Source organism: Cricetulus griseus, chromosome 4 (assembly GCF_003668045.3).
Source record: "Cricetulus griseus strain 17A/GY chromosome 4, alternate assembly CriGri-PICRH-1.0, whole genome shotgun sequence".
NCBI lineage: Eukaryota > Metazoa > Chordata > Mammalia > Rodentia > Cricetidae > Cricetulus > Cricetulus griseus.
This window is the reverse complement of record NC_048597.1, coordinates 148,884,273-148,897,616: the sequence shown is the minus strand read 5'-3', so window position 1 is coordinate 148,897,616 and position 13,344 is coordinate 148,884,273. Positions and strand designations below refer to the sequence as shown.

Here is a 13,344-nt window from a genome sequence, read left to right as displayed (position 1 = left end):
GCTAGCACAAGGCTGCAATTCTATGGAGAGGGCTTCTTTATTTCTTTGGATCGTTAACAGGAACTGCATACCTTGGGCTGATTTTAATTCAGATGCTCCTGGGGAGAGGTGATGAGGGTGGGGGTGGGGCCGGGGGCTCGGAACAGAGAAAAGAAATAATAAAATGTTATTTGAGATCATCCCTTCTTCCCCTCTCCCAGAGACCAGCCTTGTCTCTCCCACCCTCCTGCCTCTGTCCGTGCTCCCAGCACCCAGGCAGAGGTGCAGTGCTGAATGTGCTAAATTAGGCCATTAGAGAAATTCATTTCTCTTTATTAGTCTGTGTCAAATCCTTTTTATTAGTGGCTGGAAACGACCTCTCTTCTGCAGTAAAATGTCATGCCAGTTCACTCCTTTTATTTGTTCTGCACTGACGAGGCTCAAACTCTCACTGAATTAGTGCAGTGAGATTTATTTCCTCCAAATTTTGAACGGCTTAAGAGAGATTGGGGTGGAGGGGGCGGTCAGGAGGGAGGTGGCCTGTGGGGAGCAGAGTTGGGAAGGGATTGGGGGGGAGATGGTGAGCTCCTATGGAGGTCAAATGTCCTCTGCTCTTTGGAAATAAAGTCTAATGGCCATCTCTCATATCTCGTTCATCTTCTGGGCCCTGGGGACTGAGTTCCCACACTCCTGCTTCAAGCTTCTGGAGGATATTGGTGCTCAGCCAAACAGACCTGGACAGTAGGAAGAGGGACTCCCTTAAAACCTGTGTTTTTTGAACTGGGTGTGTAGCTCAGTAGTAAAGCATTTGCCTGCTATGCACGAGATCCTAAGTTTGATCTCCAGCACTAAAAAATAAATATTCTAACTGGACATACTAGAAACCAAGGATATATATATATATATATATATATATATATATATATATATATTCTTTCCCCATCCATCCCCAGGGCTATTTCCATCCCTGGTTGCTTATATGTCAGCTCCCCTAGACCCTTCCATATTTAAACTGTCCCCAGTCTTGAAGCAGAAGCTGCTGGAGAGGTCTACTCAGTGGTACCCAATGGGGGCTGTGGCTTCTCCTCTGCTTATACAGCAGGGATCAGGAAGAGTAGCTTAGAAAATACAGATCAAAGCTTAGGCAGGCACATGATGGACAAATGTGGAAGGGAAGGGTGGTTCATCTGTAACTGCTCTGGGGACAGCAGTTCAGCCTTAGGGAAGCCTAAAGCCATGGCTGCAGCCCTGGAACCCATCAGGATCAATGGTTACTTGGACCTGTCTTGGAGGCAATGTAAACTTAGCCATCCCCATGGACATAGGGGACTAGTTCACTGAGTGACCTAGAAAGAGAGCACATGGATCCACGGGTAGCCCCATTGGCTTGGCATGGTTCCTGAGGATAGGGCCCTGTGTCGTGGGATGAGGCGGTCACAGGAGCCTGGTGGGATAAGAGAAGGGAGGTTTGGGGTGCTGACAGTGCTACTCAACTGCCCTGCTCAGCTCAGGTGGGGAGCAGGAGGCCAGGACAATACCATGGACCTTAACCAACATAAAAAGCATGGAAAATACCTCCAAAATGTGGCCCAGCAAGATGCCAATGAGTTAAGGCATTTACTGCCAAGCCTGGCAACCTGAGTTCAATCCCCAGGGTTCCACACAGTAGATAGAGTCAGCTCCTGCAAGTTGTCCTCTGACCTCCGTATGTGTAGTGTAGCATGTGTATACCCCAGACAGACAGATAGATAGATAGATAGATAGATAGATAGATAGATAGATAGATAGATGTAATGGAAGAAGGAAAGAAAATACTCCCAAATGAAACAAAAGAGCCCCAGATATGCTTCCCATGTCCTTTCTAGGGAGACCTGACGCCTGCAAGTGGAAGGTCTGTAGTACAGACCCGTACAGTGGCTCTGTAGAAGAGGACATGTAGTTCCTCATTATGTTTGACACCACTGCACTCTGCCCTACCCCATCCCTGCAAGCCTGGCTCTGTGGCTCTGTCTTGGGCCTACTCAGTACCTCCCAACCTGCTGCTCTGTTAGCCACATCATTTCCTCTCCTTTCTGCCCCCCCTGTCGCACTATCACACTCGGCTGCATCACCCACCTCAGAATGCCTTGCTTTCCTTCTCCCTGCAGGAAGGAAACACCTCTCCCTCAGCTCTTTGCATGGTTGCCCCCTCATCATTCCAGGCTTAACTTAAATGTCACCTCCTCAGAGAGGCCCTCCCTGACCATTCTAAGGAAAGCTGCTTGCTGCTCCCTGCAGAGGCAAGAGCAGGAGCAAAGGAGCTTGTAGCTAGAGCACTGAATCCTGGCAGGCTCCACCCACCCACCCATATGTCACTCATGCTGTGTACACCGAAAACACAGCTCTTCACACACATTACATACAGGTAAGGCATACACTCCACTCACAGCATTCAAAGTCAGGCCCCCGGTTGCATGTACACAGCCCTATGTACATATGTACTGAATGGACACAAAATCACATGCACACACAGTGAAACACACATGGTGACATAGGACAAACCCTTGCTCTACGGAAAGCCTGCACTCAACTCCAGTCCACACATGTGCATAGACACACACACTCACTTGCTCACACACCTCTATTTGGTAGCTCTCGACCCTCCCTCCAGCCGGTGAGGAAAGAATATGCAGTGACCGCATGGCTGATGTGGGTTGGGGCATGGGCTGCACCCCCACCACCTGGCACGATGCTTCGGATTATTAGTTCCTGGTAATTTAGTGCCCTTGTACAGAGTCGATTTGTGCCTTTCATTCCTAATTGATCTAGTGGCTGTTTAAATGGCAGCAGGCATCTGTTGAGAGTAGGAAGGTTCATAAGGCGCAATAATTCATAACACCGTCTGGAATTTGCCTTTCATGGCCCTCAGCTAAACCACTGCAGGGCTCTGCTTAAATTACAGCCACCGAGGCTTTCTTTGGTATTCCACTCAGGGCCAGGAGAATCTTGCATTAAACTGGGATCAGGTTAGATTAGACTATAATATGCTGCAGTATTGGAGGCTGCAAATGAAGACTTATACTGGAGTTTAACCCCTTCACCCGATGTTCTCTTTGTCTTCAGCTGGGTAGCTAAATTCACCCATTGTTTTTCCCTGTCAACTCCTTACTGGGTACAACAGAGCTTCTGGCAGTTCTGGGATGCACAAGGGCAAACCTTAAATACTGGCCCTCTTTCTTGCATACTCTAAGCCCAGTACACAGCCTGGGGGCCCAGGAGTTTATGCATCAGCTCTCTGAACAAGGATCAGCCGGTCATCTGAAGTGGGAATTTATCTCCCTTTATCCTCCCACCACTCCTACACTTAAGTGGGAAAACTTAGGCTGGGTGAGTGTGATTTCATAAGGCTAAGTGCCCCTGTCTGGGATTTTGGGGTGGGACAAACATCAGGGCTTGCCCCAGCCCACGCAGTGATACTGAATATACTGTGCTGGATAGATGCTTGGTTCTGCTCTCAGTGCATCCACTTGGGGAGTAGTGTCTATTTTCCTTCTCAGGACTTACTGTTCTCCAATATGGTGGCCATTAGCCACATGTGACTATTTAAATTTGAATTAATTAAAATTCAATAAAATTAAAGATTCAACATCTTAGTTGCACTGGCCATATTTCAAGTGTTCATTGGTCTCACATGGCTAGTGGTTCCTGTGTTAGATGGTGCAAACTGAAGAACGTTTGCATCCCTGCAGAAAGTTCTGTTGGAAAGTGCTAGCCAGGCCACTCCTGTGGCAGAGAACCAGCGGGCAGCACACATTCCTCCTCTTCCTTTCCCCAGGAAACAGTGCTGCCTAGAAAATAAAGAAGTAGATGTTGTGGTCTCAGGCAGGATGTGTGGATGCTTTCTTTGAAGAACGGGGGAAGGGATCGGGGCTCTCTCCATCCCAGAGTCAACAACCTAGGCACCCATGGGAGTATATGCTGCAGAAATAAGTGTGATTTGTGGTTACATATGCAAATGAACATACAAACATACAATGGCTGTGTTCAACAATGTCTGTGAGGATTCACATACCTCTGCCACATTCTGGAGTGAATGGAGAGGTCTGATTCCTGGCTACAGTCTAGGTAAGTAGGCAGATAATGAAATGAAAACTCAGAGATTTGGGAGAGAGAGATGGAGACAGTGGGAAGTCAGGAAAATGTCTAGGAGATGGTGATCTCTACACTAAGACCCACAGACCCATTTGATTAAACGTTTATGCTCAGATAGACATATCTTAGAAACACACACACCACACAATTTATTCATTGTTTCGGTTACCAGCTATTTATTAAGTGCCTTCTGTGAGTATACACGGCAAGATTCTTGGATTCGACAATCATTTACACAGAGACAGTCCTGGAGAAAAACATATAAGGATGCAAATAGCCATTTAATTACAGCCGTGCTAAGGATTTGGTGATGGAAGTGTAGGGAGATTTTACGAATGCATCTGGGGTATTTTGACGCAAATTGAGTCTGCCAACAGACATGGGCATATGTGGATGAGTTTGGGGGCTCATATATTTTACCCTGTGTACACTCGAAAACATACAACTCTTTATACACATCTGTTGCCCTCACCTGGCTTCAGTGTATGTGTGTGGGGGCGCACTTGCGAGCATGTGTGCATGTACCCGAGCACACACATGTGTTGTGTGTTTCTATAATGGACAAATGCAAGACGAAGTATTTAACATAAATGGTCCCATGAATCTTAGCTTGCATGTCACCTAATGCTAACATTCACACCCAAGAATTCTCTAACTAGTTGCCACATTTCCTTCCTGGATTCATGCCGAGTCTGAAACCGACACCAACACCCTTGAAGAGCTATAACCTTTCCATGCAGTTTATCTGACCAAAAGGGAAAGGTAGGAGCCCTCTGAGACCCCAGGAGTGGGCCCTCCATGCCAGAGAACAAAATGCTGCCGCCTTGGCAGACCCTGGGGACTGGGGACATTCTCACGGAGTTGGACCCTGGGAAAGGAAGTGATGGAACTGCTGGAAAGGGAGCCTCGGGGCTTCACAGTCCCAGCAGCAGCCTGGTGTGGTCTCTGTGCGCATGTGTGAGCTCTTGATGTCCCCGCAGGCACCCTCTTTTCCCGCTCCTGACGCTGCTGTTTGAGAAATGTGAACAGGCCACCCAGGGCTCTGAGTGCATCACCTCCGCCAGCTTTGATGTGGACATCGAGAACTTTGTCCACCAGCAGGAGCAGGAACACAAACCCTTCTTCAGCGATGACCCGGAACTGGACAATCTGGTAAAGATCTTTTACCCTACATCCTGGTTGAAGTCTTCCAGCCCCGTGATCCCATCCCAAATATCCTAAAAGTCCTCCTTTCATTCGCTAGTTCAACAAAAAGTTTCGAGTGCCCACTATGGAACTGGCACTGTGTCTGTCTATTTCATGGTTGAGAACCAATTCCGAGCATTTTATGTTTTTGGTTGTGAGCCTAGCCTTTAACGGCTGAGCCTTCTCTCCAGTCCTGTTCTGAGCATTTTAAACCAAGATTCCAGCAGCAGGCTTTGCTGCCAAAGCTTCCTCCACCTCTACCTATGTGGCACCAGTGTCTGGCTGCCCGATGCCTTACACTTCAAACAATTGGAAAAGGGGAACTAGCAGCTAGAACGCCAAAGGTAGCTATTTCAAGTTTTCACGGAGAACTGGTGGCTGTGGCAAAGGAGGCAAATATGGGAAGGTAAGAGATATATATGTTCAAGCGGTCCATACTGGGAAAGACCTGGTCCTGCCAGGAGATTCAACAGGATCTCATGTTTTGTTTGCTTTTGGTTTTGATTGGTTGGTTGGTTGGTTGGTTGGTTGTTGGTTGTCTTGGGTTTTTCAAGACAGGTTTTCTCTGTGTAACAGACCTATTCCGGCCTTCAATTCAGAGAGATCTGCCTGGCTCTGCCTCCCAAGTGCTTGGGATTAAAGGTGTGAAACACCACCGCCTGGCAGGACCTGATTTTCTTTTTCAGTGTGTGAACTGCCCAGTGAATTTGAAAACTGCAGATCTGTTTCAAGACGCGGGCGCATGCTCATACACACACACACACACACACACACACACACACACACACACACTGGTAGTAATGCTGACAACCTCTTCTACCCAGAGCTTAGCCATTATCTGCGCCCCAAAAGAGAGCAGAATTAATTAGGGAAGCAAAAGTGGCTACAAAAGGAAAGGAAAACTACATGTTCTCACAGGCACACAAACACACATATGCATGAGTACACATGTGGACACATACACACATATTTAGTACATACACAGACCAGATGAATGACTCTGGTATTACCCAGGGCCGTGAATTTTTCACAATGTTGTTTCAGTGGTCAGAACAGTGGTTTGTAGAGTCTGAGACAGCTACCAGGAAAACACTGCCTAGCCTGGAACTTTATGGTGTCATGACGATTTAAGAATGGGAGCAGACCCCAGACATGGAAGAAGTACCTACTGGCTGCCAGGAATATTAGAGGAGGCACTGCAAACCCCAAAACTACCTCTGCTCATCCCTGACCTCCCTCTACCCTAACAGGCCTTGAACCCTGGCTGCAGCCTCTTAGATCCCTAGGAAAGCTTCCATTGAGCAGGTCTTCTAGCTGTGAGGGCAAGAGTGCCCTGCTCTTCAGCTAGCCAGAGTCAGAAGATTCCAGTTTGGAAAGGAACTCCTCAGAATCCAGCCTGGCAGCTATGGAGCCAGGAGACAGCTCTTTGTAAAAGTCAGGGTCGACTTGAGACAGGGCCCTGGTACACTTCTTTGAAGCACAGTTCCCTCATCTATACAACCAACTGCACCTATCTAATAAATTAAGGCTCATAGACTCGGCCTTTAAAAATGCTTTGCATCTGAAAATTAATCTTACTGTGGTAGCATTTCAGATCCCCAACCTTACCTCCTGGTTGTCAAAGACATGGTGTGGTCTGGATCCTGCAGCTTTTGGGATGGGGTAGGGGAATCCAGCAGTGCCCTTTGCCACTGGTTCCTAGCCCAGTGTCAAAAGGAGGAGATGCAGAGGCCAATCACAGGAGCCATCATTAGGACAAGAATCATGTCGCCTGCACAGCCGAGATGCACATAATTAGAAATTAGAAAAAGGTCAGATCCCGTTATTACCAGCTCAATCAGCTGCCGAGTGCCACAGCCAGTTAATTTGGCATCTGTATTTTTTACAACCCCGCACACGTAGCCCAACGGACTGTAACTCTTTCTTCGGACAGATATACTGCGCAGCCGAGCAGGGACATAAAATGAGGGACCCCAAGCAAATGAGCTGAGATAATTGAGAGATTTATTTTTTATATATGTGTGTGTGAGGGCAGCTTTCCTTTGCCCTTGAATATTGACTTTCATAGATGGGATTGTCAGGAGGGCACTTGGGTCCCCCAAATCTTTGCCCCTCGGAAGGTCCTCTTCCAACACCCTCCCCCAGCCTCTCCCTGACCCTCCCCTGCTTTCTCCCACCTCTTGGACAGCCCCTAACTGTTCTTCCTTCCCTCCTCCGAGCTCTTTGCCTGTCTCACCCTCCGGTGCTCCTCACAGTCTCCCAGAGCCGCTTTTCCAGACAAATCTCCATGGAAACAGCTGAGTCAGCTCTCCCAGAGCTGCCCCAAATATCTGAAAGGATCCCAGTCACAGAATTGTGAGGGAGGGAACTCTTGTAAGGCTGCCGCTCCACAGCGCCTCTACTGGGAGGAAAATGTAATTACAAAAAACTTGGGTTTTAAAAATCCAACCTTAGGAGTTCTCTCCCATGGCGTTTTCTACACAGCGATCCTCACATCCACGGAGCAGAGCCCTGACCTTTGACTCCTAATTTTGTGCTCCTCCCATTGCCACTCCGCCCCTCCCTTTCGTCAATGAAGCCCTCATTCGCAAATAAGAGAATGACACCAATAATGTCTCTACCTGGAGCCCGCACTAGGACCTTATTCCATTTCTATGCCATAGGGGTAGCTTTCCACCCCCAAGTGCTTAATCTGGAATCCCCGGTGAGCCCTCTGGGATCTACTATAATTACTACACCAGGCTTCTTTCTTGCCTGGCCTCCAGAGCCGAGATCCCCTCCTTGGGCCCAGCAGCCTCTGACTGGCACTTGGTAAAGTTTGTAAAATTTGCAAGTTCCCCAAACCCCTTTGAAAGGTAAAAGCTTTTTGTTTTATAAAACCTGATTTACGGGCCCCCTGTGCAAGGCCAAGGTTTTATATATTATGCAAGATTTCAAACTAAGGCTGTAAAACGTACGGTTTCAGTTTCATGCATGGAATTTTTTTATGTGTAAATTTTTTAACATTTATGGGGCACGTTTTAATGAGACTCTGGTGTGGCTCCAGGGACAGATTATGGCTGCCTGACCGCAAAGCCAGTTCCAAAATGGGCCTCCCAGGCCCCTGAGCCCACTCTGAAGAGGCAGGCCTGGAGGCCGGAGTTAGGAGTGAAGAGCCACATGAAGGAGCCAGCCCAGAGCTGTAGGCCCAGAGAGACCTCATCCAGACCTGATCTGAGAGTTACTCACCAGCCTTCAGTCCAGGCACTCTGCCTAGAAGGGACCTGCAAACCTCAGACACCAGGGAAAGGAAAGGAAATAAGAATATCAACGATAGTAATAATTAACATTTATAGAGCACTTACAGGTACCAGGTGCTATCCTAAATTATTTGCATCTATTATCTTATGTAATCTTCATTCCAAACCCACAAAGCTTAATATTAATATTAACAATATTATGCCCATTTTGCTGGAGGCAGTTGGCTTAATCCTCAGAACATTCCTCTCTCTCTCTCTCTCTCTCTCTCTCTCTCTCTCTCTCTGTGTGTGTGTGTGTGTGTGTGTGTGTGTGTGTGTGTGTGTGTGTATGTGTGTGTGTTTAAGTCTTTCTTACTTGTAGGGCCTGGAGCTCACCAATTCTGTCTCACTGGATATCTGGGAAGTCCCAGGGGCCCTCCTGTCTCTGACCCCCCCAGAACTGGGATTACCTGTGTGGGCCACCACATCCATCATTTCTATGTGAGTTCTGGGAATAGAACTCAGGCCCTCATGCTTGTCCAGCAAGCACTTTACCAACTGACCAACTGAGCCATCTCCAGGCCCCATAGTCCTCATTTGAAGAAATGAAATAACACACAGGGTCCTGCAAACATGGATAAAACAGAAAAGAGAACTGAACCATGAAATACAGCTCCACTGTAACACACACAGACACACACGCATATACACACAGAGACACACATACAGATACACACAGACACACACAAACACACACATACACAGACACACACATACACACACACACACACACACACACATACACAGGCACACACATACACAGATTCACATACATCACACACAGAGACAAACAGATAAGCAAACATCACACACACAGTCACACACACATGGAGGGGGAGAGTGAGAGAGTGCTAATGTCTTCTGACAAATTTCTAGGAAAGTAGTCAGGCCCTGCTTTAGTTTGGTTTGGGGGTGTTTTTTGTTGTTGTTTTTATTTTTTTTCTAGCCACATGTCATTCATTGCTCAGTACAACAGAGTCACTTTTTATTTATTCTTGTGGTGCTGGAGGTCAAATGCAGAACCTTGCATGTACTAGGCGAGCACTCTTCCACTGAGCTCCACCCTGAGACCAGCACGTCACTGTTATCTTATTTTACAGCTGAGGTAACTAAGGTACAGCAATTTAGAATTGTACAAGTCCTCCAAGTAGGAAGACAGAAACCTCTCCGTCTCCAAAACCATCTCCTTGAGTTCCCCACTTTGTTCTTCAGATTCTCATACAAGCCTGACAGAGAGCTGTTATTATCCCCATTTAGTAGAGAAAGAAACTGAGGACCAAGTGTCCTATAGCCAAGAAGTTAGTTACATGATTGGGCTTGAAGAAAGTTCCTCTAACTTGAGAAACCCAGGCTGTTCCCTCTGGCCCCTCACTGCCTCTCCAAATTCTGATGCCATTTACTTACCATTCATGATAGCTTCCATAAAACATCCATTTGTCTGGCAGTCCTCCAGCCCCTGGCATTCCCCTTTCATCCATGTTTCCCTTTTCATCCTAGTGACCCTGCACTCCCAATGGGCCAAGCCAAGCTGCCCCAGTTGCGAGAAATTCTGCTTTAGCATTTAGCTTTGGCTTTCAGTGACTCACAGGAAATGTCAGCTCATGATTTAGGAATGTGTGTTTATAAACTTCTTCTTCCCCACATGAGCACCCACCTTCCCAATTTGCAGAAGGAGAAAGTGGAAGGAGCTTGCCCCCAAGGCAAGGAAGGCAACAAGCTATCTCATCTCCCAGCCTCTGTTCCCTTATCTCTAGCGGAGTGATGGATAATCTTGCCTGTATCCCTGGGGTGAAGAGGCTCAAATAAGATAATGGAGAGAGAAGCCTTTTGCAAATTGTAAACTGCTGTGTATACAAATGTTTTGAGAGACAAGGAGTCACTATCGTAAAATGAAGAGGCCAAGACCCGCAAGAGAGGCAGCCATTTAGAAAAGAACTTGAAGATTTGTGTGGCCGTTGGGGGCCATCAGGACAAGGACTTGACATTTATTAAACACCTGTGATACATGGCAGTAACATTTGCAAACATGTTACTCAATATTCACAACAATTTTAAAGTGTGGATATTATTATTAACCTAAGTTGCATGAAGCTTAAGCCATTTCTCTTAAACACCCAGGTAACAAATACTAAATTCAGGACATCACAGCATGCAGCCTTGTAGGAAAGAGGTTGTCCTGGTCTTGGGTACTTTCCTGGGACTGTGGTACACATGAAAATGCTGGCATATGACAAAATGGGGTTGCATCTTGATTTGCTGTTTGAAGGGACCATCTTTGAAGAAGGCAGAATTTTGAAATGGAAAGGGGAGAGAGAAGCTGACAGAGTAAATCCTGGGAAACTGGAGTTAAGGACACATTCATCACACATAGTGGTGGTATTAAATTAAGTGGCATTCCAGCTGGAGAGATGGCTCAGCAGTTAAGAGCACTCACTGCTCTTCTAGAGGGCTGAAGTTCAGTTCCCAGCACCCACATTATACAGCTCATAGGCACCTGTAATTCCAGTTCCAGGGCATCCAGTATCCTCTTTTGGTCTCTGTTGGCACCTGCACTCACTTGTTCAAACCCTCACACTGACACACACATATGCAAATAATCAAAAATAAGTCAAATCTGTTTTAAGAAATAAAATTTCATTGTTAATGCGCTGAAGGATTTGGAGTAAATATCCATGACCCAAACCATTTAGAAAAGAATTGGTTAATGAGTCGGCATTTTATTCTCACTTAGAGGCAAAAACAACAAAAGTTAGAGATATGGGATGAAGAATGCTTTATTCGCTGCCGATATAGAGGGAAGCCCAAGAATTCTTTTTCCACCAGTCAAACATAGGGTATCCATAGGAAAGCTAATGGAGTATGAGAAATTATTCAAAGAAGGCTATGTTTTGTTTTGTTTTCAGTATGTATTTGGGCACTGGGGAAATAAAGGCAGGAGAATCAGAAGTTCAAGGTCATCCTTGGCTACATAGTGAATTCCAGGCCACCTTGGGCTACTTGAGACCCTGTCCACAAAACCAGAAGAAAAAAAAAGTCCTTGGTTCTTTGTGATTTACAGAGCATGTTCACATTTTACCTGCTGGCCCCAAGGAAATCTTGTGAGTTAGAAACATCCCTTGTCTCTATTTTACAACTGAGGAGATTAAGGGTCAGAGTAAACCTTGAACCTGTCCCCTGACACTAAAAGAGCAAGCAGTGGGCCTGGGCTCACATCCAGTTTGCATGGCACTAACTCCATAGGTTTCTGCCTTGCACACAGTGCCCCCACCCTCGTGTGCAGTGCTGCTCATCTATTTCTCTAATATTGAAGAGGTCCTACATATTCATTGCCTCAGAGTACCATTATGATTTACTCTGCCTTCTTAAATCTTTAAACCAATTCTATTAGCCCATAAAAGAGTAATCCTTCATCTGTGCTTTATCAGACCCCAGGATATGACTGCTTTTGGCCCCTGCACACCAAAACTAGTTAAGGCACACTATGCGTGTACTACATGTGGGCTAAGCATTCTGGGTATATAGATAAATTTTTGCTTTTTACTTTGTTTCACTTCTCTGGAGTTTTTCCATTTTTGCATAATAGATACATATTGGTTATATACTTGAATGAACAGAGGTGCATGTTTTGGGGAGTGTGATGTTTGTATAAATTTGTACAAGCATGTGCAAGTGTGTATTCGTTCATGAGACCATTCTTAAATAAAATGATGATTTTTAAATGCAGAATATGGCTGGGCACAGCTGTGATAGATCATTTACCTTGCATGTCAGAAGCCATGGTTCTATACTCTGTACTCCCTCCTCCAAAAGTTAAGCAGGATAGGATAGTCTTGTTAATGAGAGATGAAAGATGAAAAGAAAAAAGAAGGAAAGGAAAAAGGAAGGAAGGATGGGAAGGGAGAGGCAAGAAAGGAAAGAGAAAAGGGATACTATTAGGATTGGGTTTGTCTTGACAAAAACAGTTGAGCAATTTATTCAAGTCAGATGACTTGTCCAGTGCACAGATAATATTAAATAAAGGGACTAGATGTCCTTGGTTCTTCAGAAGGCTGAGCAAGCCCTTTACAGTAAGGCAAAAGAGATTTGAGTCCTGTGTGAGGAAGAACTTCTTAATCAGCACATTGAAAGAACATAGAGACAATGAGGTCAGCTCCCAATGGCAGGGATGGCCTAGAAGAGAGGCTGCAGCCATGGGTCCTGGTGTATTTGCACAGTCCCCTCACCTTGCAGGCCTCCACTTACTCCCAAACCATACACCCTTTATACTACCATCGTTTTCAACATGCGTAGCTCCCGAGAGACCAGAGAAGGGTAAAACAATTTGGTCTCAGGGATAAGGCCATGAGGCTTCATATTGCTTACCAGCTGTGTGACCTTGGGATGGAAAAACTATCTATGGACTTCATTTTCTTCAACTATAAAATGTGGGCAGTAAAAATACTTGCCTATGAAGGTTGTTGTCTAGAATAAATAAGACAGAGCATAGAACGGACTTATGGCAGACATACAGTAAGAATGTTTCATTGTTGTCATCAATCCATCCACAAGTGTGCTGTGCATCTTATTATATGCTGATTATTCTAATAGACATAAGACAAGGCCTTCTAGGCAGAAGCCAAGCAGAAAATGTAGACAAGAACATGTCTTTCCCAAGTTCCTTTTAGTCCAAACTACTTATACTGGTATCACCACTCCCCAGTCTCTGCCTCATGGAGCTGGCATTTGTAGGATGAGACCTTGTAACAGAGCTATTTGTAAAGCTTCAGTCTGT

At 45.9% G+C, this 13,344-nt stretch overlaps 1 protein-coding gene across 4 annotated transcripts in view; it reads left to right on the top strand.

Annotated features, from left to right (window-relative positions):
• Positions 1-13,344, top strand: part of Pknox2 (PBX/knotted 1 homeobox 2) — a 74,961-nt gene that overhangs the window by 26,821 nt on the left and 34,796 nt on the right. For all 4 annotated transcript variants that reach the window (XM_035443574.1, XM_035443573.1, XM_035443572.1 and 1 more), the window contains exon 3: positions 5,091-5,262. In XM_035443574.1, the coding sequence (XP_035299465.1) occupies positions 5,091-5,262 (172 nt within the window). The remainder of the gene's footprint in view (positions 1-5,090; positions 5,263-13,344) is intronic.